This window comes from Salvelinus sp. IW2-2015, linkage group LG4q.1:29 (genome assembly GCF_002910315.2).
Source record: "Salvelinus sp. IW2-2015 linkage group LG4q.1:29, ASM291031v2, whole genome shotgun sequence".
Taxonomy (NCBI): Eukaryota; Metazoa; Chordata; class Actinopteri; order Salmoniformes; family Salmonidae; genus Salvelinus; species Salvelinus sp. IW2-2015.
The window spans coordinates 76,977,477-77,003,550 of NC_036842.1; the positions used below are offsets into that span (position 1 = coordinate 76,977,477).

General features: G+C 43.8%; 2 protein-coding genes across 3 annotated transcripts in view; both read right to left on the bottom strand.

The window, feature by feature from the left end:
• Window positions 1–9,307, bottom strand: part of LOC111962569 (proline-rich protein 5) — a 58,402-nt gene extending 49,095 nt beyond the window's left edge. Inside the window, 2 exon segments of the mRNA XM_070443128.1 lie at window positions 3,716–3,844; window positions 9,087–9,307. Of these exon segments, the coding sequence (XP_070299229.1) occupies window positions 3,716–3,727 (12 nt within the window). The 5' untranslated portion in view covers window positions 3,728–3,844; window positions 9,087–9,307.
• Window positions 9,308–17,104: 7,797 nt separating this feature from the next.
• The window catches only part of LOC111962570 (serine/threonine-protein kinase WNK1), a 56,799-nt gene continuing 47,829 nt past the window's right edge, over window positions 17,105–26,074 (bottom strand). For both annotated transcript variants that reach the window (XM_070443126.1, XM_023985729.3), the window contains 13 exons: window positions 25,908–25,987; window positions 25,525–25,684; window positions 23,705–23,821; window positions 23,397–23,522; window positions 23,249–23,300; window positions 23,004–23,147; window positions 21,733–22,775; window positions 21,506–21,580; window positions 20,690–21,315; window positions 20,000–20,187; window positions 19,726–19,827; window positions 19,366–19,574; window positions 17,105–19,188 (listed from right to left, as the gene is read on the bottom strand). In XM_070443126.1, coding sequence (XP_070299227.1) covers window positions 18,835–19,188; window positions 19,366–19,574; window positions 19,726–19,827; window positions 20,000–20,187; window positions 20,690–21,315; window positions 21,506–21,580; window positions 21,733–22,775; window positions 23,004–23,147; window positions 23,249–23,300; window positions 23,397–23,522; window positions 23,705–23,821; window positions 25,525–25,684; window positions 25,908–25,987 — 3,276 coding nt within the window. In that variant the 3' untranslated portion in view covers window positions 17,105–18,834. The remainder of the gene's footprint in view (window positions 19,189–19,365; window positions 19,575–19,725; window positions 19,828–19,999; window positions 20,188–20,689; window positions 21,316–21,505; window positions 21,581–21,732; window positions 22,776–23,003; window positions 23,148–23,248; window positions 23,301–23,396; window positions 23,523–23,704; window positions 23,822–25,524; window positions 25,685–25,907; window positions 25,988–26,074) is intronic.

The window sequence follows — 26,074 nt, forward strand, 5'->3', positions numbered from 1 at the left end:
TCTGCCAGCTTTGGTGCTGCTGCCTTCTTCAGCTTGACGATGGAATGGCCAGCTTTCCATGCCAGGATGTTTTCCTTTTTCATTTCCACCACCTCGCCTGCATTGGAAGTTGCAACCACATGGAGGAAGTCCCCGAAGTCGTACACCACACCTCCAGGTCRAGCTTTCATTTCCTGTTCCACGCCATGGTGGAAACTGTCTGCACTCATGAAGGTGTGTCCTGGCTCGAAGAACTTGAGGGTGATGTCCTCCATCAAAGTTGAGTCAGCATTTACAACACTCACCAGTGATGTTAGCAGGCACCAGTTTTTGTTTTGTGAAGTGCAGTTATCCACCCAATACACTGCATTCTTGACATCTCTCTCCCTTTCCAGTGCTGTTACATAAGATGAAGTAATCTCCTGGCCTTCCAACCAGCTGTTCCTTCATGCCATACCACTGAGATTGTTTTCTTCTTTTGAGACTTCTTTCCAATGGTGGTGAATGTCTCGATAGGCAACGATTCTTGTGAACAATGCTGTTTCCACACCTCTCATGCGAGGGAGCATGATGACTTTTTTCATATCAACGCTCCTCACAGACCAGTCCTCAGGCCAATCTTTCTGTGCATCAGCCTGGTAATGGCTTCTGCTCTGCAGACTTCTTATGCTCCTCATATTTCCTACATTGCATGCAGTCGGGGTTGGGGATGGTGAATTCAGGTGCTGCATGGCTGTTGTCTTGGCAGGCATGGGTCTCCATGGCCTCATTCTCCCTGTGCTCCATCTTCAGATGATGACGCTGCACCAAACAGAGCTCGCACTCCTCCTCTCCAAGCTTCACAAAGCTGATGTTCCTTCTCTTTACCGCCTTGCAATAAGTTTCGTAACCACAGCTGGCATCATCCTTGTAGTCATTATGCATGAACCGAAAATKAACGTCACTAGGGAGGTAGAGGGGCATGCTCTCGTCTGTAGTGGCTGATTTGGGGATGGAAGGACTCAATGTGTTGCAGGATTGGATTCATGTTCAATTTGCTCGCTGAAGCTTTCTTTCCCCTATGATCCTTTGGTGGAATCAGTTTGGTGGTGATTGACTTGCCCATCATCGTGACAATCAGCCTGTCATTTTTGGGGTGGCAAGCACAATGTTGTCAGAAAAAACCCTTTGCACACCTGTTGTGCAGAACCGCTCTGGTTTGGAAGATGGTACAGAAACCATCTTCTAAACCAACTGTCCCGCCAACAGTGATATTTTTCTTAGATTGCTGTGCCACCATGTGAAAGATCCATGGCCTCTTCTCCTTATACTTCATCTCCTAATACTTTTCCCATATTACCTTTTGCCTACCCTCTGAAATATTCTGAGTACATTGCCTCTTGCATTTGGGACCACATGGCTTACCCATTGGTGGAATCTTGGATTTCTTGTTTGATAGGTGTTCTGGAGTTGTGTCCAGGGGCTCAGCTGCCACTTGTGCTGGAACATCCAACTCTGAAGGTGGATGATAATCTTCATCATCATCATTGGCAATTGATTTCTCATCTGATAGACTGATGTCTAAAGAGTCAGAGACCACCCACTGGTTCTCTATTTCTTCAAATAGTGTTGACACTGTGACTTCAGTTAAAGGGGGTAGATCAGGAATCTTTGTTGGAATGTGGCCCTCAAACTCAACTGAAATAAACAGAGCAAATAATCAGGGACATGCATCCTAATGATTCTATTCTGTCATGGATGATAATAATCAATACTGACATTTTCTGGTGTGCAAACATATGATCATAATCCTTTTCGGTTATTCTATAATATAGGATATAATCAATGTTGATTTTATCTTGTGCAAACATTATCATAATAATTTTCACTGTCATATAACTCAGTTGTTTACAAATAAAAATACAAACAAATTGCATGGATGGACATTGACAGGAATAAAACCTAGTATTGACATGGTTGTACTGTCCTAATACACCCTTACATGGCAACTTTGATCCGCATAGATGCCAATCATCTAGACCACAAGGATTGGTGGAAGTCATGCAAAACTGTTTTTTCCCCATTCATGTAATGATGGCACTGAAGCAGACACACTGAGCACACATTTGGCACACATTGGTACTAATTACATATGCCACCAACAAAAGGGATGGTTACAATTTGGGATTTTAACTTTCCTGACCGGGACAGTCAAGCAATACTGGAATATAAAAGAAAACCAGAAACCCTGAACATGTGAGTAGATATATTAATAATGAGCTAGCAATGCTGTGTGTGCTCATCCGGAAAACGAGTGTGCGTGGGTTTTGACAATTCAGTATGGGGTGCACGTCCAACTGACCRTCAGCTGGCTAGAGATTGTGTGTGTGGTGTAATGTTACTGATTCAAATAACCCATGGAATGTCAGAATACAACTATAGGGATTATACTAATTCTAGGTGTAATAGATTTAAGCTAGTATAAACTGCTGATCGTCTCTTATGGGAGCATGTAGCACAAATCTATTACTTCATGCTAATGCTAGCTAGCTAGGTTTTGACGTTTTGGTAGGGCGCGTAAGTTTTAGCTAGGTGGCTGTCACTGGCTAGAAATCGTGTGTATGGTGTACTGATTCAAAGAAACCATCAGATGAAATTTCAGAATATACTTCATTATATGGCTAATAGATTGAAGTTAGTATCAATTGCAGATCTCCTCTTATGAGAGCAGGTAGCATTGTTAGTCTATGCACGCTAGCTAGTTAGCTAGCTAATTAATTTTGATCTCAGATCTACTTAGCTAGCTAGTTCTTACCAGTGTCTGGATGTCGGCGTTTCAGAGCAAGTACAACCATCATTTTCCCCTGGGAATGCTGTGCCATGGTGTTGTATCCCTAGATTACCAATGTATATGTGTGTAGCTGTCAGTCAGTGTCATACAGGTTCGATTGCATCACTATCAGAATAAAATTATATGAAACCATGGTAAAATGCAGTAACTGCAGCCAAGGGCAGGTTGAAACGAAGGTAAAACTGCCATTTACCTCCCTTTCACAGTAACTTTTTGCAGTTACTGCTAATACGACCACCATTTTCTTCCAAACACAATACAATAGAGGCAGGATACTTGTCCAYATGATTAAGCATGCATTTAATGTAACAAAAATTACATTAACTCATGTTCGACCAAATTAGCAGTTACTGCCTTTTTGCTTGGGAGGGCAGTATGCTAGCATATACCCATAGACTTCCAATAATTTAATTACGCTAGCGCTAGTTGGCAATTTCCTTCAAACTGCACGCTGAGACATAAAAATGGTATTCATGAGTTCATCTGACTGTGGGGAAGTAGATAAAGGGCTTAAATGACAAAATCCCGAAGTACGCATTTAAGGAAAAAGCGAAAAGGAAACCCAGCTTCCCAGTGGCGTGAGCCTACCAGACGAGCTAAATGCCTTCTACGCTCGCTTCAAGGCTAGCAACACTGAACCATGTATGAGAGCCCCAGCTGTTCCAGACGACTGTGTGATCACACCCTCCATAGCCTATATGAGTGAGACCATTAAACAGGTTAACATTCACAAGGGCAATACTTATTACCAGGACGTTTACTCTGAGCATGTGCTGACCAGATGGCAAGTGTCTTCACTGACATTGTCAACCTCTCCTTGACCCAGTCTATAATACCTACACGTTTCAAGCAGACCACCATAGTAACCTGTCTAAATGACTATCGGTGCACTATCAGGGTACTCACATCTGTAGCCATGAAAGGCTGGTCATGCCTCACATCAACACCATCATCCCAGACACCCTGGACCAACTCCAATTCACATACCGCCCCAACAGATGGATCTCTGTTGCACTCCACGCCGCCCTTTCCCACCTGGACAAAAGGAACACCTGTGAGAATGCTGTTCATTGACCACAGCTCAGTGTTCAACACCATAGTGCCCTCCAAGCTCATCACTAAGCTAAGGAACCTGGGACTGAACACCTCCCTCTTCAACTGGATCCTGGACTTCCTGATGGCTGCACCCAGGTAGTGAGAGTAGGCAACAACACATCTGCCACGCTGACCCTCAACACAGTGGGCCCTCAGGGRTGCATGCTTAGTCCCCTCCTGTACTCCCTGTTGACCCACGACTGCGTGGCTGTGCACGACTCCAAACGACTCCAACGATGAGACAGCCTATAGGGAGGATGTCAGAGACCTGGCAATGTGGTGCCAGGACAACAACCTCTCCCTCTAGAGCCAAACTGTTATAGACCTATATCCATCCTGCCCTGCCTTTCTAAAGTCTTCGAAAGCCAAGTTAATAAACAGATCACTGACCATTTCGTAACCCACCGTACCTTCTCCGCTGTGCAATCTGGTTTCCGAGCTGCTCACGGGTGCACCTCAGCCACGCTCAAGGTACAAAACGATATCATAACCGCCATCGATAAAAGACAGTACTGTGCAGCCCTCTTCATCGATCTGGCCAAGGCTTTCGACTCTGTCAATCACTGCATTCTTATCGGCAGACTCAATAGCCTTGGTTTCTCAAATGACTGCCTTGCCTGGTTCACCAACTACTTCTCAGATAGAGTTCAGTGTGTCAAATCGGAGGGCCTGTTGTCCCGGACCTCTGGCAGTCTCTATGGGGGTGCCACAGGGCTCAATTCTCGGGCCGACTCTTTTCTCTGTATATATCAATGATGTTGCTCTTGCTGCTGGTGATTCTCTGATCCACCTCTACGCAGAAGACATCATTCTGTATACATCTGGCCCTTCTTTGGACACTGTGCTAACAAACCTCCAAACGAGCTTCAATGCCATACAACACTCCTTCCGTGGCCTCCAACTGCTCATAAACGCTAGTAAAACCAAATGCATGCTCTTCAACCGTTCGTTGCCCGCACCCGCACGCCGACTAGCATCACTACTCTAGACGGTTCTGACTTAGAATATGTGGACAACTACAAATACCTAGGTGTCTGGCTAGACTGTAAACTCTCCTTCCAGACTCATATTAAACATCTCCAATCCCAAAAAACTAAATCTAAATCTAGAATTGGCTTCCTATTTCCCAACAAAGCCTCCTTCACTCACGCCGCAAAACATACCCTCGTAAAACTGACTATCCAACCGATCCTCGACTTCGGCGATGTCATTTACAAAATAGCTTCCAATACTCTACTCAGCAAACTGGATGCAGTCTATCACAGTGCCATCCGTTTTGTCACCAAAGCCCCTTATACCACCCACCACTGCGACCTGTATGCTCTAGTCGGCTGGCCCTCGCTACATATTYGTYGCGAGACCCACTGGCTCCAGGTCATCTATAAGTCTATGCTAGGTAAAGCTCCGCCTTAWCTCAGCTCACTGGTCACGATAACAACACCCACCCGTAGCACACGCTCCAGCAGGTATATCTCACTGGTCGTCCCCAAAGCCAACACCTCCTTCAGCAGCCTTTCCTTCCAGTTCTCTGCTGCCAATGAATGGAACGAATTGCAAAAATCGCTGAAGCTGGAGACTTATATTTCTCTCCCTAACTTTAAACATCAGCTATCTGAGCAGCTAACCGATCGCTGCAGCTGTACATACCCCATCTGTAAATAGCCCACCCAATCTACCTACCTCATCCCCATATTGTTTTTATTTACTTTACTGCTCTTTTGCACACCAGTATTTCTACTTGCACATCATCATCTGCTCATCTATCACTCCGGTGTTAATTTGCTAACCTGTAATTACTTCGCTACTATGGCCTATTTATTGCCTTACCTCCTCAATCCATTTGCACACACTGTATATAGACTCTCTTTTTTTTCTATTGTGTTATTGACTGTACRCTTGTTTATTCCATGTGTAACTCTGTGCTGTTGTTTGTGTCGCACTGCTTTGCTTTATCTTGGCCAGGTYGCAGTTGTAAATGAGAACTTGTTCTCAACTAGTCTACCTGGTTAAATAAAGGTGAAAAAATAATAAAATAATAATAATCAGCTAGACAAAGGAGCTGATCATAGACTACCGGAAATGAAGGGCAGAGCATGCCCCCATTCACATCAAAGGGGCTGCAGTGGAGTGGGTCGAGAGCTCCTTTGTGTCCACATCACTAAGGACCTATCATGGTCCAAACACACCAACAGTCGTGAAGATTGCACGACAATGCCTCTTCCCCCTCAGGAGGCTAAAAAGATTTGGCATGGGCCCTCAGATCCTCAAAATGTTCTACAGCAGCACCATTGAGAGAATTGTGACTGGCTGCATCACCGCTTGGTATGGCAACTGCTTGGCTGGCTCTATGCACACTCACTGGACTCTACCCACACACTCACACATATCACACACACACACACACACACACACACACACACACATTGACACCACACACACACTCACACATAGACACACTTTCACACTCTTCACATACGCTGCTGCTGTGTTTATTATCTATCCTGATTGCCTAGTCACTTTTACCCCTACCTACATGTACATATTGCCGCAATTACCTCAACTACCTCACACCCCTGCACATTGATTCTATACCGGTGCTCCTTGTATATAGTCGTGTTATTGTTATTTTATTGTGTTACTATTTCCTTTTTTATTTTTGTGAATTTTTTTCACTTTTTAACTCTGGATTGTTTGGAAAGGGCTCGTAAGTAAGTATTTCACGGTAAAGTCTATACCTGTTGTATTCTGCGTATGTGACAAATACAATTTTATTTGATATCATACTAATTGGAGCTTCCTGCATATATGTTTACTATGTTACATCTACTACTGAGTCCAGGTTGCAATAATAGGGCGCCAACAGCTGGTCATTGGGAAAAATACAATCTAGGCACACTGTTAATTAAACTAAGAGTAGGCTATCAATAAAGAGTTGTCTTGAATATAAAACAGGTAATACAGTGGATGTATCTGAGACTAGAGATGAATTACAGATGAATTTCCCTCTTTTAAACAAGTCTAATGCTCCACAATAACCAGGCTTCAATGTCTACTCTATACGAAGGATATTGGGACATGGGGCTGTTACAATTTGTAATGCTGGTGTCATAAGGTTTCTAAAAAAACATAGTAATTTAGTAATGATTGTGTAGCCCATGCTAATTTTGACAGTCACTAACTTCTTTACACTAATTGTATGGGTTGAGAGTTTGTTGATCTCGCTCTCTTTCCACCTTACTTTGTAGAGAGTGCCGACGAACTGTGAAGCCGAAAGAAACTTAGAAGAAAATTAGAAATATTGAAAGTTGATAACTGAACTTAAACGTAGAAAAAAAGTTGTAAAGTATTTACACTGAGTATACAAAAGATTAATAACACCTGCTCTTTCCATGACATAGACTGACAGGTGAAAGCTATGATCCCTTATTGATGTCACTTGTTAAATCAACTTAAATCAGTGTAGATGAAGGGGAGGAGCCAGGTTAAAGAAGGATTTTTAAGCCTTGAGACAATTGAGACATGGATTGTGTATGTGTGCCATTCAGATGGGCAAGACAAAACATGTAAGTGCCTTTGAATGGGGTATGGTAGTATGTGCCAGGCGCACCAGTTTGTGTCAAGAACTGCAACATTGCTAGGTTTTTCACGCTCAACAGTTTCCCGTGTGTATCAAGAATGGTCCACCACCAAAAGGACATCCAGCCAACTTGACACAGCTGTGGGAAGCATTGAAGTCAACATGTGCCAGCATCCCTGTGGAATGCTTTCGACACCTTGTAGAGTCCATGCCCCGACGAATTGAAGCCGTCCTGAGGGCAAAAAGGAGGGTGCAACACAATATTATGAAGACGTTCATAATATTTGGTATTCTTAGTGTATTTTCAACTAAAGAAGAATCAAGTGCTCAAGGATATCAGTGTGCTAAACCAGAAGGGAATTGAGATATATTTTCCATTGATGTTTGTGAACAGAGAATCCTAACTGGTTTTGTACCCCCTCCTTTTGATTCTACGTCACCAGCACCACCTGCCATCTTCTACAATCTACTTTGCCATCTAAAGAGGCTTGTCGTCAATAGCTTCTACAATCATCATTATCGTCGCCTCTTCTCTCTAGAGAGAGATATTTGACTGGTACATTGTGGTAGGAACTGAACTGAGACAATTGAGGGCACTGACTTACATTTTTATTGGGTACCCAGTTTATTATTTTTGATTAACTTATTGGATAAAACTGTATTGTTATGAATGAATGGTCATTGCAGTTGTGATACTCTGGTGTTGTGTATTGATCTTGAACATGAAAAAAGATAATGAAAAAACAAATGTTTTCAATTATAGATAAACTTCCATTTAAAATGCATACCCCTGCGTCCTTGCAGTATTCTTCCTTCAGTAGATATTGAATGTTATCCTTTGCCTTACTAGATAACATTGCTYTAGAAACCAGTCTCATTTCAAACCTAAATAGACTGTATGCACATCATACATAGTAACTCTAAAGTAGTTCCTAGTGTGTTACAATTGAATAGGAACCTACAACCCAATTTAAAAAAGAAATGTAATTCATTCAACTAACAAAACATATATGCCCTATTTGCATATGCTTATTGTGACTGGAGATTACAATGTTTGGATGACATCTAAGAAATAGTAATAATAGCAGGAGGAGAGAATCCACACACACACTCCATTCGGACTGTCTGCCCCGCAAGCCACGCCAGTCTGGTTATTATGCTTTTGTTCTTGCGGAGCGGCTGAGGTTCCTTCCCTTCCATAATCCACAGATCGATATCTTTCATTTGCAAACGAAGGCATTTACTTCATTAATTTATGAGAACCCCTTAGGCTACAGAATAATATCCTTGCTCTATACATATGTGTTATACAATTGTTGATGCGCAGGCTACAGGCTTGCCTACACAAAGGAAATGTATCCCCATAGAACACGATGTCCATGTCATAGGGAGGGACGTAGCTTACATTACACGTGAAGTAGGCAACTTTAACATGTGCGCTACAGAATATGCAAACAAACAAACCCATGTAAACAATGCGAATGTAGGCCATCTTACCTTGCTCAATCAACAGACACACATACCTTTAAAAAATCGACCATAAATATCCTACCCATACAGTAAAGTTCACTGACTGTACACACACATCCACCGCACGCTACTCACCGTTCCTTCTCCTGATCGTGTTGCTTATAATAGAATGAGGTGGATATAGCATTGATGAACTGTATAGCCTATCTGCAATAAAACCCAGTCTATATCATTGTTGATTTTTTAGTCTGCACTGACCAAACAGGCATTTTGGTGCAGTTGTGCGATGCGCCAGCGACCTATCCTGCGGGAGTCATTCCAGGAGCATGCATGCTCGCCCCCGTGTTGTTTTGACGAGATGCAAGCCACTGTACCAGACGCCGTGCGTGTTTTGCGTCTGTGAGCGTGTACGCGCGTATTGGTGTCTGGTGTTGTAGGGTGGATGAGATAAACGTTCTCATTCAAGCACGGCAAGTTTAGGCCTATATGCTTATATTTAAAGGTCCAATGCAGCCGTTTTTATCTCAATATCAAATCATTTCTGGGTAACAATAAAGTGCCTTACTGTGATTGTTTTCAATTAAAATGATCAGAAATTAACAAAAATAACTGAGCAAATACAATTTATCAAGCAAGAATTTTGCTATGACTGTCACAAAAATAACTTAGCAAATACAATTTATCAAGCAAGAATTTTGCTATGACTGTCAGGGAGTGGTCTGAGAAAGGGACCTAATTGGAGGAGCCTAATGGGAGGGATATGTAACCTGAAAATTAGCTGTTATTGGCAGAGAGAATGGCAAAGTCTCTTTGTTATTGGTTTATTAACTTATTTGGCCCAAAACCCAACCAAGCCGCTCAAGCTGAAATATCGGGTGGTCTTTTCAAAAAGCTCTTACACTAAATATGCATTTTCAGAATTTTCATTGTGGAAATATATATAAAACACAGGAAAAATCTTGTTTTTGACTGCATTTCCCCTTCAAAACTCTTCTATAATTTATTGTTAAACTACACACTTTGTCATCTCATAGCCTACGTACAGTGCAAGACCCCTTAGATTTGTGCGTATTTGGTATATGTTGTGTAAATTGTTAGATATTAATTGTTTGATATTACTGCACTGTCGGAGCTAGACACACAAGCATTTCGCTACACCCGCAATAACATCTGCTAATCACGTGTATGTGACCAATAACATTTGATTTGATTGGACTTTTTCCACATTTAGTTACGATACAGCCTTATTCTAAAATGGATTAAATAAAAACTTTTCCTCGGCAATCTACACAAAATAGCCCAATATGACAAAGCGACAACAGGTTTTATAAATTTTAGCAAATTTATAAAAAGTCAAAAAACATAAATACCTTATTTACATAATTATTCAGACTATTTGCTATGAGACTCGAAATTGAGCTCAGATGAATCCTGTTTCCATTGATCATCCTTGAGATGTTTTTCCAGCTTGATTGGATTCACCTGTGGTAATTTCAATTGATTGGACATAATTTGGAAAGGCACACACCTGTCTATACAATGTCTCACAGTTGACAGTGCATGTCAGAGCAAAAACCAAGCCATGAGGTCGAAGAAATTGTCCGTAGAGCTACGAGACAGGTTTGTGTCGAGGCACAGATCTGGGGAAGGGTTCCAAAACATTTCTTCAGCATTGAAGGTTCCAAAGAATACAGTGGTGTCCATCATTCTTAAATGGAAGAAGTTTGGAACCACCAAGACTCTTCCTAGAGCTGGCCGCCTGACCAAACTGAGCAATCGAGGGAGAAGGGCCTTGGTCAGGGAGGTAACCAAGAACACAATGGTCACTCTGACAGAGCTTCAGAGTTCCTCTGTGGAGATGGGAGAATCTTCCAGAATGACACCCATCTCTGCAGCACTCCACCAATCAGGCCTTTACGGTGGAGTGGCCAGATGGAAGCCACTCCTCAGTAAAAGGCACATGACAGCCCAATTGGAGTTTGCCAAAAGGCCCCTAAAGACTCTCAGACCATGAGAAAATGGATTCTCTGGTCTGTTGAAACCAAGATCGAACTCTTTGGTCTGAATGCCAAGCGTCACATCTGGAGGAAACCTGGCATCATCCCTACGGTGAAGCATGTGGTGGCAGCATCATACTGTGGGGATGTTTTTCAGTGGCAGGGACTGGGAGACTAGTCAGAATCAAGGGAAAGATGAACGAGCAAAGTACAGAGAGATACTTGATGAAAACGTGCTCCAGAGCATTCAGGACCTTAGACTGGGGCGAAGGTTCACCTTCCAACAGAACAACGACCCTAAGCACACAGCCAAGACAATTCAGGAGAGGTTTCGGGACAAGTCTCTGAATGTCTTTGAGTGGTCCAGCCAGAGCCCGGACTTGAACCCGATCGAACAACTCTGAAGAGACCTTAAAATAGCTGTGCAGCGACTCTCCCCATCCAACCTGACAGATTTTGAGAGGATCTGCAGAGAACAATGGGAGAAACTCCCCAAATACAGGTGTGCCAAGCTTGTAGCTTCATACCCAAGACTCCAGGTTGTAATCACTGACAAAGGTGCTTCAACAAAGTACTGAGTAAAGGGTCTGAATACTTATATAAATGTAATTTTTTTATTTGTTTTATATACATTTGCAAAAATGTTTTTGCTTTGTCATTATGGGGTATTGTGTGTACATTGATGAGGGGAAAAACGGTTTAATCCATTTTAGAATAAGGCGTAATGTAACAAATGTGGAAAAAGTCAAGGTGTCTGAATACTTTCCAAATGCACTTCAATGTTTGGAGAGCTGACTAGTTTGGAATTAGACTACTAACATAATTTTGTCTAGTTGCAATGTGTAACTTACACAGTTACAGGCAATAGTGTTGAGGGAGTGATTTTTTTAAAGATTAAAGTAAGTAAATGAACCAAAGAGAAAGTGGCGAACCGGGACTAAAATAAACTTATTTGTGCACACTATAGGACCATGGAATTGCTGTTTTATAGGCCTACTATTACTATTAGGATAATTAGGCTAGTATAAATTATAGTACTAGCCTAGGCTACTACTTTATTTCTACRGGGAGGGTACTTCGTAAATTTAAGTAAAATATATATTTTTTTCTGCAGGCTCATGATTGGTGTTTAGGATGTTCAGGTGTTGGTCTATCTCCATAACAATGTTTGTGAACAAAATTATTATAACAGTGTAGAACAGAACTGAACAGTCAGATCCAGTGAGTTCTGTGGTTTTACAGTAGTGGCATTAGAGAGGGGCCGGGTGTTTGAACTGTTAAACTTGAAAATGATCGCTGGCACTCACATTATCTATCTATCTATCTATCTATCTATCTATCTCTCTCTCTCTCTCTCTCTCTCTCTCTCTCTCTCTCTCTCTCTCTCTCTCTCWCACACACACACACACACACACACACACACACACACACACACACACACACACACACACACACAGAGCTCAGGCCAAAGAGGCACTGCAAGATTTTATTTTTGAAATAAAAGAGGCACTTCACAAATTTCTTCATGAAATAGCTTTTGTGGGGCACTGGGCTATAAGGCTACATCTTTTGGACAGATGTAGCCTAGATGTGATGTGTAATTAACATTTAGAATATTACCACTATCTCCCCATAAACGCTTGTCTAATGGAGTTTAGAAACATGTTGCTCTATACCCAGCATTGACCCCAATATCACCCAGTTTCAACACAGTGGGGGTCTATGCTCTCTGCCATCTGTCACATCATCATGACACGAACATCATGACATGATCGTGGCGAGCGTCAGTGCAGTCAATCAGGGCACGTCCTGGCACAATTGAGGTAGAGAAACGGTGATTACAAATATTTTTTCGAGGTTGTTATTTGTTTTTCACATATACGGCTATGGTATGTGATTGACAAAATTACATCTGGAGTTATGATGCTGATTCGTTTAGTTCATCACTGCGCAATAAATGCGCAGATCTAATATTCTTGAAAATACAAACCCACTGAACCCGCTTACGACMAATGAACAAAGCGAAGGGCGTGACCAGGGTCAATTTCGAGGAGACACGTCACTCAAACTACGAACCAGGGGCAAGCGGGAAATGCAAATAATATTTGTAGCTAGAATTCACTCGCTAGCTAAACTCAAATGTAATTTACGGAACATTTATGAACTTTTCAACGTTTGTGTCGAGTAGTAAAGCTTCACCTCATAGCTAGCTCCTTTTCCATCGGCAAATGAATGCCAAAACATCTGCTAGCCATTACGCTATATTTACTGTTAGCTAGCTAAACTAGATTCGTTTATTAGTCACAGATGCAATCGCAAGGTACGAGTACAGTGCAATTCTAATGATCCATGCTCCAACAGTGCAGGTCAAAAAAGAGAAGGGAATGAGATAATAGAATTTAGGGTGTAKAATGACCATAAGGGGAGCACGACCCACGAACCCCCACCACACAGCCGAGAGCTTGGGTGGCACCAACCCCAGGACAGCCCCCAAAATCACAACCAGCACCAGGACATCAGACAGGGCAGGTGAGACTGGACTGGGTAATGAATGATCTGCTTTAAAACAGTGTTAACCCTGCTCCTGGAAAACTACTGGGTGTGCAGGCTTTTGTTCCTGACCTGCGTTAACAGATCGGATTCATCTAATCATTAACACCTTGATTACCTGAATCAGGTATTCTAGCAATGTAAAGGAGMCTCCATTTAATGAATTTGAGAAACATTGTTATTGGTACAGTATTTTCTAGATTGTTATTAATTCCCTTCTCCTGTCACAGGTGAGCCCTTCAGTCCATACAGACAAGGACAGTTCCTGAAGAAACACAAGGTCTACACATGAGAAAGAGCTGTTTCACTGTCACCTAAAATCCATTTGAACAACAAATCATTTTAATTTTGGTATTTTAATTCATATGTTGAGTATATAGAATCTCTTGTTGCTACTAAATGCAAATAAATATTTGCATGTGTATCTACTAGTAACCCTCTGTTCTGATTTGAAATGTTTTGATCACATATCTGAATTCAAAGAACATTACATTCCTTCTCAATGTTACATACAGGTCCAGTACCCTGGCCACACACACCAACCTCATTGGCAGAAATAAGTGACGGTCCGTGCCGTTAATGATGAGGGMGGATTATATATATTTTTAATGAGCATGGCTGTATTTCTATTACAGCATATTGGATGACTCATTGATGTTCAATGTAACAGCAATAGGGTTAGGGTACTACATGATACTCAAATTTTCCCAATACCCATCATGAGGTTGCTACAACCTAGCCTATGAATGAAAGTTTACAACGTAGGTGTACACAGGTCGAGATACATTTTTGAGCTGACACATGGACAGACAGGGACATTCAATACCACCGTGCACACTCTTGCCTGCGTCTAACTGATATAGAGTGTAATCATTAGCCCAACAGTTGCAAACGAGTTTCTATTGGACAAATTCAGTATGTTTATCCCATTTTTGTTCCCGTTTAAGAAAAGTTTTTCGGCAGAATGAATATACCTCTATGTGTAAACGCGGCCACATTGCGTTTATGCGCTGTCCCTTCGCTTGTGGACTTCAATGCACAACACAGGCTGTATGTGAGAGAAAAAATCTTTCCATGACAAACCATATAACCGCTACACACAGCCTACATCATTGTCACCATATTAGCTAAAGTAACGTCATAGTCAACATGGCTAATAGAACTAACGCATGAATAAACCCGCTACAATCATGTAACGTTAGAGTAGTCAATAAGCAGTTTAGCGTTTACACCAGTGGGCCTCGGTGGCAATAAATTAGTAAAACCAAAAGCTTACCTAAGCTCGCTAAATTAGAATCCCTCTGAGCAGGGTGTTTGAGTAGGCTAAACTAGCTAGCTGCATTTTCTAGCTAAGTGAAACTCAATTTCTCCTCTTTTGGAAGATATTAATTTGTTCAAAACTGTTGTCTTTCTCTTTGAGTCAACTACTTCCCACATTTTATGCAGTGCTAGCTAGCTGTAGCAGTATTCATTCTCTGATCCTTTGATTAAGTGGACATGTCAGTTCATGCTGCAAGAGCTCTGATAGGTTGGAGGGCATCCTCCGTAAGTTGTCATAATTACTGCATAAGTCTATGGAAGTGGGTGAGAACCATGAGCCTCCTAGGTTTTGTATTGAAGTCAATGTACCCAGAAGGAGCTAGCTGTTCTCCAGCGACATCATGGTGCTACCCTACAAAGTGCTGTTGAGGCTACTGTAGACCATTGCAAAATTGTGTTTTAATCAAATATTTGGGGACATGGATAAGACTATACTAAATATAATCACAAGGATAACTTTTTAAACATAAAAAATAAAAATCACTGAGGATGGTCTTCCCCTTCCTCTGAGGAGCCGCCACTGGCAGAAATAAGCATACACTAGGTCTACTTGGTGCATGTAAAAGATGACACTCATAATGATCAGTTCTATTTTTATTTATCTTTTTTTACATTTTGTACAATGTGAAAAAACATACACAAAACCATAGAGTAGACTGGTCACAAGAGCCAGAGAGGACAGGAATCCAAGGGTACAACATTAAATAACTTAGTGATATGTCATTTTGCCGGGATAATCTTTTAACCACTTGAGGATAAATAACATATTTACTGTTAATAGGATGACTAGTAGCTTATGTGTGAGCATGTGCTGTACAGTGGGTTGTGTTGTAAGTAAGCCCAAGGTTTAAAACCAGTTAGCATGCAGAATTCAGGAAACACATAGATACATTGACAACTGAAAGATGTGCCTGTGACAGCGGTGAATGGCAATTAAAGATCGGCACTTTGTGTGGACTCACTTACAGCAAGGCAAAGATAAAAAAAAAAAAAAAGCAGGATCTCGGTTTTCCAAATATCAAAAACACTTTCTGAAGTCAGTAACACCCATCCTCAGCATGCAAACATCTCCATTCCCCCTCTGTTCCTATAGAACTTCAAACATAACATATTCTGCAATGTAGTCATTTAATATTCTCTAGAGAAGTGAAAGTAGTTGTTCAATCCAGGACTGGGTAGGTGAGAAGGGCACTGTAGTGAGGGGAATGCGAGGTGGCAAAGAAGCAAGAGAATGGTACCAATGAGGGGAAAAAACGGTTTAGTTCTCCYTTTCTTAAAATAAGTGCTGCTATGCAATACTGTAATGATTACATTCATTCAGAAAACCTAACAGACAAATCTTACCCAAATCTACCTTCGACAACCAATATAGGATACACAGCTTACACACAAAGACAAATACCGTTGGTGACGACAGAAAATAACTTATCTTCATACAACCCTGTGTGCTCTGCATTCAATTAGTCAGTCTTGTGTTGGTATACGACTGTCACCTGCCTCTTCTGACACTGACTTGTTTATGTATGTTAAACTTCCTCTTAACCTCCACATGAGACATTTACTGATGTCTGAGGACGTTTCTGATGGATCTCATTGGTTGGTAATAAAAACAGGTCTTTCAGTCACTGGACTTTAAGCCATCAGAACCGCAGGGCTAGGTGATTATGGTGGAATTTCTCTCAGTAGTGAGAATGCAAGGCACTAAAGAGTTCTGCAAGTTTTTACTGTTACTGTGTGGGGGTGGGTTACAGCAAGACACATAGTACTCTATGATGAGCATTATGTGAAAGCATAATTTAATATGAAACATTTACTGTGTGTGTATAAACACATATATACATGTATGTGTGTATACATATATATGTCTATATATATATATATACACAGACACACGTGTGTGTGTGTATATATATATATATATACATATATACACACATACATATATATATATATATATATATACACACACGTGTGTCTGTATATATATATATATATACACACACGTGTGTATATGTATATATATATATATATTATACACACATAATATATATATATATATACATATAAAATATATATATAGACACACACACATATATATATATATATATATATACACATACATATATATATATATATATACACACACATATGTGTGTATATATATATATATATATATATATACACACATGTGTATATATATATATATATAATACACACATAATATATATATATATATATATATATATATATATATATATATATATATATATATATATATATATATATATATATACAGACATAAGATATATATAGACACACACACAAATATATATATATATATGTATGTATACACATATGTATATATACACACATAAATGTATATATATATACACACACACACTGTAAAACAAGATAAAGTTACAGGGTGGTGTATGATAAGAGCAGAAGAAGCACATAACTACTCCCCTGTGTGACAGATTATAATACTAATAATAACCCTGCAATTGCACTTTTATATTCCTTTAACTACATGTTGTTTAACAACCTTTAATAATTACTGTGAAACATCAAAATCTGATCGCTGAACAGGTCGATAAAGAACATCTTTTGTATTTTTATTTAAAATATACACATAAAACAAGCCACAGAAACCCCAGACAATTTGTCATGATTCTGAAAGATGACAATTGGAAATAAGGTTAAATACATTTTTGTTGACATTGYGTAGAGGTCTGTGTGTGAACACCATGCACCGTTCACTCGCGAGATAACCCTATGCCTCAAGAATGTAATGCCTTTCTAACAGAACTGTACCAAGGACCATGGCCTTGCTTACCAGAGTGACTACAGTACACCAGGTGGTGAGGTGTGAGACAACTGACTGACACAGTAGCTAAGGTTGAAAACCAAATGATCACAGTAGCTGAAGCCAACAACTCAAACCACTGAGCCTAACCAGACGCTAAGGCGTAAACCTAAATCACTCATGGATACAGTCACTTCAGGGTAAATCCAAAGCCTGGACAAGACAGGTGAAGTAGGTATTAATAAACTATCTACAGACAGGTCTGTTACTTAGCTCACACTAACATTAGGTGATGGTCTCATAAGAAACTAACACACCCAGTCAGGCAGAACATCACATCAGACCAGCTCAGAGGGACAGATATAACCATAACTTAGGACAAGAAATATCTCTATATACAAAGACAATGTGTATGTGTTTGGGGGTTTAAGGCCACTCTTACACAGGGGACTCACTCCTTTCCTCACATTGCTATTACTGCATGGCGATCAAATGAGTAACACTAGCCAAACACTATCCACTATAACCGTACCTAACCAACTTCCATTCACCATCTTTCTCTCATTCCACCTCCTTGCTTCTCTACATATCTTGCTCTCCTTTCATTATACAAACTTGTTACCCACAATTAATCAGTTTCTCATACCATTCAACGCCTCAATCTCAGCCAATGACAGTAGTGCTAGGAGGCGCATGTGTATGTGTTTGTGGGGGTTCTCTCCATCTGCTAACTCTGTCCTAGGTAAGCTTAAGGCCAGTTACAGTCAAGAAGTGATTAAGAGTTCCCCCTCCCTACCCTCCTGTTTAAGGGAATGATGAGATCACAATGGTGCTTTCAACAGATGTATTTGGCCGTTGCCAGTTGTGCCCTTGGGTCCATAGCTTTCATTGGACAAACCCAAATGTCAATCACAGCCTGCTTCCACAGCCATTGGCAGAAAAGACTGGGCCCTGGTAAGGGTGAAGGTGTGATTGTGTGCTGTGGGTATGTATTGCACTCTCCCTCCAACTGACAGACATCGCTCTCTGTCTGACAGGACTGAACCACAGCCTCCTCTCCTCCATTTTCACTGCATCCTCTTTATTTCACCTCACCAATTAGTGAAACAGAACGTCAGATAGTAGTTGTCCTCCTATGGCTCTCTTCCTCCCTGCCCTCAGTTCCCATCAGCCCAGCCTTACTAACCCAGGTCCAGGGCTGCAGACTGGGCTATGTGGGCCTCAGGTTGGGACCTCCAGGGTTGCTAACAGGTTTCTGGGTGGCTCCCATGTGGAAGGCCTGCTGAAGGGGAGCTGAGGCTGCGGAAGGGGCCTGGTACTGGGCCAGGAGACCCACCTGACAGGGTCCTGCCCACTGGGGGGCGCTATAGGGGGCTGTGCCATAGCCAAATCCCTGGGGAGGGGGGCCTAGAGAGCCCTGACGCTGGCAGAGTGGGTTGGAGGGGTTAGTGGTAATGGGGAGGTGGGCACCTGCCAGGGTGGTAGACGGGAGGGTGGGGCACAGGTGGCCGGGGGCAGAAAACTTTCGGCTCATGTTTGCTTGTGGAGGGATATGTAGAGGGATCTGTAGTTAGGGAGGGGCCATAAGAGGGAAAGACAAGGGGAAGTTGCAGCTCAGTTTAGTTACATTAGCACATAACACGTTCAAAACTACAATTGAGAAAAAAGGGCAAAAATTATGTAAAATAGAGCTAAAAACTATGAGATACACTGGTCTTTAGACTGAGAAGTGTGGCCTTACGTCATGTCCGGGTCCCTGGGCTGTCCCCTTAGGTCCTTTCTTGCCCTGGGAGAGGCTGATGGCATCTCGGGCCCAGTTGTCAACAAGCTGGTGCAGGTCGTCTGTGAACGTGCCCTTTCGGTTCTGTGTTAGGGCCGGCGCTATGTTAGGGCCTGATGGCTGAGACTGGCTGGTGTTCACTCCACTGTCTGAACTGGTCCCACTCACTCCTGGAAGGAACACAGGGACAAGTTCAACCTGGGAAGCCAACTCATTTCTGGAGAGTTATCTCTTGATTTGAGGAATATTGCTTAGGTTTTCCCTTTTTAAAACCTGTAGTGATGGCGCATAGACAATAGGAAAACAGCTCTGTGTGCTTACCCATGGTGGAAGTCCGGCTGTCTGACTCAGAGACCGCTGCAGTGGGGGGAGACGTCTGCTTAGGTGGGGACGCTGGGGGGATCTGGCCTGTGACTGGGGCTCCTAAACACACACACCAACCAGAGAGTTGAGAGGAGAGAAACGGATCACATTACATTTACACATCCTAATCTAGCAGCCTCTACCCTTCAATATCGACTAATTAGTTGTTGCTTGCAGTCATGTAAATTTTCATTCAGCAGTGCACAGACAGACCAATCATAACTCTGGTTACCCGAGTGCTGGGGGCTGGCCTGGGCGCTGCTGCGGGCTGATTTGCTGGCCTTGGTCTTGGGCCTACGTCGGCCCCCGGCCATWGCGGGGGAGAGGACAGCTGAAGGAGGAGGTTTACCCAGCCTGGTGAACAGAGCATCTATTTCCTCCTTCTGCCGTGAGTGGAGGGTTTGGATCTCTATCATATGTCTGTGGAGGGGAGGAGAGGGCAGGGTTGTAACTAGTGCTGGCACAATTACTGCGTAACCGGAGGTTATGGATGAAGATCGTCATAAAAATAAAATGACTCATAACTGTTTATTTTTTGTTGTTGTTACAAGGAACAGCTGACTAAAGACGGGACGGCATTCATGCAGTTGAGTCAGTTTCTGTTGTAACATGGACTCTTAACAATGTGATTAAACTTTGTTGCTCCTTGCTGAAACAAGCAAGTTGTTGGAGCAAACTGCGTATTTATTTGCTATTCTAACAGTTATTACAGAGGCCTCGGTCATTTGGCTGGCCAATTACCGTCATCCAAAATTCCATGACCATCACATCCCTAATTATAACATAAAATCCAGTACAACAGTCACCACTCTCCTTTTATCCTTTACTTATGCAAGTGATCCCATTGAGATAAACAAATATAAGAGAAATATAGCCCAAAACAGCAAACAGGTTAAATATGGGAGGAGTGAAGGTAACATACTTCTCTCGGAGGCAGCTGACTTCGCTCTGGAAGGCCTCGTCCTCAGGCCCTGAGTCGTCCTCGTTGTCGCTGGTCATGTAATGGTTAAATGAACCACTGTTCACGCTGGGGGCGGAGCTACGGAGGTCAGAGGTCGAAGAGGAAGGGCCGTTCTGATGGGAGGGGCTAGACCCCGGAGGTGCCGTGGGATTCACTGCGGCTGGCATCACTGAAAAACGGCCCACCTTTGAGACAGAATTAGGGCTGGGGCCAGTGCTGGCACTAGTAGACACCTGGAAGCGTCCGATGGTGGTGGGCTGTGTTGGGACAGAAGAGAGCGCATCTACGGAATCTCCTCTCCGGACCCCTTTGGAAAGGAGGGRGGAGGAGCGGTGGAGGGTGTTTTCCGGGCTGGAGAGGGAGGAAGAGGAGGAGGAGGAAGAGGAGGATGAGGAGGATGGGGTGAGAGAGGAAGAGGAGGCAATGTTGGAGGGGTCAGGAGTGCTGCCGGTGCTAGCGTCTGCTGCAACGGAGACTTGGAAGCGTCCCAGTTTAACGACCCTTGTGGAGGGCAAGGCTGCCTCACTGCTCCCTGGGCTCAGAGCTCTCCTTAGCTGGCCATCCAGAAAACCCACAGGCTGCTGGGACTGGACACAAACAAGACATGTCAGTAACAAACATACCAACACAACTCACTCAGAAAGTACCACTTAAAATAACTCACCACTACTATCACAACGCATACCTAACAACAGTAAATAATCACCTATTCCACACACCTACAAAACTCACACAACTTACAACTTCTCAGAGGAACAAGTTGTGAAAAGAACTAACCTGGTTTGGTCCTGGGAATGGAGGCAGTTGCTCGGAGGTAGGGGTGCCTGCCTGCTCGGAGCCAACAGGATACACCTGACACAGACACACAGGAAGATTTCATTATCATCGAGGTGGGAGAAAATCAAACCCAAGTTACAACTGAGGAAAGAGTAGAGGGGAAAAGCATTTAGTAAAAATACTGTATCTTCTCAGTCACTAGACAAAGACAGTTCCGTCCATTGTACCTGTGCACTGGTGGCTTGACCAGGCTTGGTTGGAGGTGTCTGTGCATGTCCCCCTGGTGTGAGGCCCTGTCCTGGGGTCGCGGTGGGGCCCTGAGCTCCCTGTCCCCCGGCGGTGAGAGACAGGTTGGAGGGGGGCACCAGGGCCGCCCCGGGGGGAGGGGAGATGGTCCCTGTGGAGGGGGAGGTCTCAGTGTTGCCAGTGTCCGCAGAGGATGTGTCCTTAAAGAGGGAGCGCAGCTTCTTATCCAGGGCATGTATGTCATCTATACCAGGGACCTTGGACTGGGACTCTACCCCATCTGGGTCCCCTGGCTGGGACGGTTGGGAGGGCAGGGTAGAGGGTGGAAGTTGGGTGGGAGCCATTGCAGACTGTGCCACAGGGACAGAGGCAGGGATAGGCTGGGACTGGGAGGAGGTGGGCTGAGTGACAGGTATGGACTCAGGGATAGGCTGAGAGGACGGAATAGGAACAAGGTCAGCTGCAGGGTGCTGCTCTGAGCTGGTCACAGTCCCAGAGTTACTGGGTGGAGCTCCAGAGACAGGGGGGAAAGGGGCAGAGCTGCTTCCCAGCTGGGGGGTAGCAGCTGGGGGGACAGGGGCCGGGGTGGCCTGGGGAGCAGCTGGAGGAGGGGATGTGATTTGGGCAGGGGTAGGCTGAGAGGGGGCAGCTTGGTAGCCAGGCTGGGGGTGTGGGGTGGGATCAGTGGTAGCAGATGCAGGGGCTGGAACTGGGGTTGGAGACACCCTCCCGGTGGCAACTTGGCATGTGGAGGGGGGAARAGTGGAGGACCCAGAGGGGATGACTGAGACAGGAGGCAGGGTGGAGAAGCTGGTGTTGGTGGGGACTGTAGCCTCTGGGGGAGCCAAGGTTTGGTGATGGTGGGAGAGAGGGGAGGCTGGGCGCAAGGAGGAGGGGACTATGCTGGTGTCTGGCTCGGCTGGGTGACCCATGGTGGCTGGTCTCTCCCCATGCGGCTGCCTCATCTCAGTGAAGGCCTGCTGGAGGTGGCCTGAGGGGGCAGACAGGGACAGGCCCAGACTCCCTGGGGTTGAAGGGAGGAACACAGAGTCACTTACATAAATTACTTGTTGTAAGTGTACAGTTTATCATCATGACTTCAAACATACTGGTATATGCATCAAGGAACATGTTTTAGAGTTCTCAAATATTCCAGAGATGGAAGAGGGGCACATGTTTGGAACACAGCGTTCTAACATCCTATGAGAGTTCGAGTTGCACTCTATGGCCCACAGATTCCAGTCCCTCTCACCTTGAGGGGGCTCATCCCCAAAYGAGGTGTTAGCAGATGGAGGGCCGAAGAATTGCTCCCTCAGACGGGACTCTGGGACAGGGCTGACAATGAACCTCCGGCCTGCAGAGTGGACTACCTGAGCTGCAACGCTGGGAGGAACACCTGGGGGGCAATGGGTTAAAGGTGAGGGGTYAAGGGGTGAGGAGGTGGAGCTCAGACAATCATCTTTCAGTAGAGATAGTAATGTGTAGGTGCATGTTTACCAGGCAGATGAGTGGGCATGTCAGGCTGCTGCGAGGGGTCATCTACCACAATCTGTGGAGAGAGAAGGACAACACCATGTCAACTAAAGGCTGCCAAGGAGTTAGTGGGTGGGTACGTGAAGGATGACGTGTTGTTTGAGTATGTTACCTGTGTAAAGGGTGGTTGAGCGTAGCCTTCCTTCATGCCCTCTCTATCGTCCGCCATTTCRATGACTTCACGAACCTGCTCGATGAACGACTCACGTTCGCTCTCCAGGATAAACTCACTCAGCACCTGAGAGAAGGACAGATATTGAACTACAATACCCACAAATCGTGCCCATTTCAATCCACAGATCTGTGGAGTTACCAAAATAAAATATCAAATTCCTTTACTTTTGACTACAGAGCCTTAGGGAACATTTGATGGAGATTCAATACAATCCAAATCGGTGCTTGTGTTTTTACTATCATTACCATGATCTGTGCAATCTCCTCTGGGTTATCTCCGTCCAGGTCAAACTTAAAGGTCACCATCTTCCTGTTGTGGGTCTCCAGCTGGCACTCTGCCACCCGGTCTCCCAGGTTGGAGATCTGAAACAGACACACAAAGATTAGTTCATTCTTCCTGCCATCCAGGACCTCTATACTAGGCGGTGTCAAAGACTCCAGCCACATTTTACATTTGTCATTTAGCAGACGCTCTTATCCAGAGCGACTTACAGTAGTGAGTGCATACATTTTAATCGAACCCACAACCCTGGCGCTGCAAGCACCATGCTCTACAAACTGAGCTACATGGGACCAGCTTCCAGCCACCCAAGTCATCTCTCTGCTACTGCACGGCAAGAGGTACCAGAGCGCCACGTCTAGGTCCAAAAGGCTTCGTAACAACTTTTTACACTGCTGCTACTCAATGTTTATTATCTAGTCATAGTCACTTTACCCCTACCTACATACATATTACCTCGACTAACCTGTACGCCCGCACATTCACTCGGTATCTGTACACCCTGTATATWGCCTCGTTGTTACTTTAATTTATTTTTAAAAAATGGCATGGTTAAGAGCTTGTAAGTAAGCATTTCATGGTAAGGTCTACACCGGTTGTATTTGGGGGCATGTGAAAAACAACATTTTATTTGGTGTGTCAGATGACACCAACTGAAATGTACATGTAACAATTTCAAATATTTGACTGAGTTAGTTCATATAAGGAAATCAGTCAATGTAAATAAATGCATGAGGCCCTAATCAATGGCTTTCACATGACTGGGAATACAGAGATGCGTCCTTTAGTAAACTTTTTGTTAAGTAGGGGAGTGAATCAGAAAACCAGTCAGTATCTGATGTGACCACCAATTGCCTCATGCAGCACAACATCTCCTTGGCATAGAGTTGAGCAGGCTGTTGATTGTGGCCAGTGGAATGCTGTCCCACTCCTCTTCAATGGCTGTGCGAAGTCGCTGGATATTAGCGGGAACTGGGCCGTGCATTATCATGCTGAAACATGAGGTGATGGCAGCAGATGAGTGGCATGACAATGGGTCTCAGGATCTCRTCACGGTATCTCTGCATTCAAATTGCCATCGATAAAATGCAACTGTACTCGTTGTCCATAGCTTATGCCTGTCCATACCATAACCCCACCACCACAGGGCACTCTGTTCACAACGTTGACATCAGCACACCGCTCGCCCACACGACGCCATGCACATAGTGTGCGGTTGTGAGGCCGATTGGGCGTACTTGAGACATCTGTGGCATTGTGTTGTGTSACAAAACTGCCCATTTTGGCCTTTCGTTGTCCCCAGCACAAGGTGCACCTGTGTAATGATCATGCTGTTTAATCAGCTTCTTGATATGCCAAACCTGTCAGGTGGATGGATTATCTTGACAAAAGAGAAATGCTCACTAACAGGGGTGTAAACAAATTTGTACACAACATTTGAGAGAAACAAGCTTTTTTTTGTGCGTATGGAACATTTCGGGGATCTTTTATTAATATGATATTTTTGTTCAGTGTACAACTGGACATCTGTATAGACAGAAAGAGGATGAAAAGTCAACATAGGGTTGTAGTAATCCTGCAATTTCCCCAGAATTCACAGGTTTTCCTGGAATCCCGGTTGGAAGTTTCCCAGTGTTAGTAGGGAATAAGCAGAAATGTTGGAATCCTCCAACCAGTATTTCGGGAAAACCTGGGTATGTTGAGAAAGTTAATGGAAATATGGCCAACAAAGGGGGCCGAGGAGATAGTGGGAGAATGTGGGAGTTGAGGTGAAAGTGACTCTTACATTGAGGACGTTGAGCTTGGCCTTGGCGGTCTTATCATGCCGAGAGCGGCTGCGTACGGAGCGCCGCTGGTGCCGCTTGATCATGGAGCGCCCCTCGTGTCTACCACCCGACGCCCCTTCATAGCCGTCACTCAGACCTGACGCTGCGTCTGACAGGCAACTGGGAGAGAGAGAGGAGGGGGGAGAGGGAGAGAGAGGAGGGGGGAGAGGGAGAGAGAGGAGGGACAGAGATACATTTTGCAATTACTAGGAGGACATCACGATGAACACAGGGCCGTTCCATATAAATATGTATTTTTAATAGAACATATTGAGTAGCAGAAAAGGCGTTCTGGTGTGAGCTAGGTCTAGGGCTGTTGTGGAGAGATGATGTGATGCCTTACCTCTCCACAGACTGAGGGACAAGTGTTGTCGGTCCTGCTGCCTGCTCGGCTGGCGCCGGCTGGGATACAATCACAGAGGCCTGAAACATCATCACACACACACTGTTCGTTAAAGGAGCTTTCCAACCATGTCATGTCAGGCATGAAAGCAAGGGCTGGATCTGTCT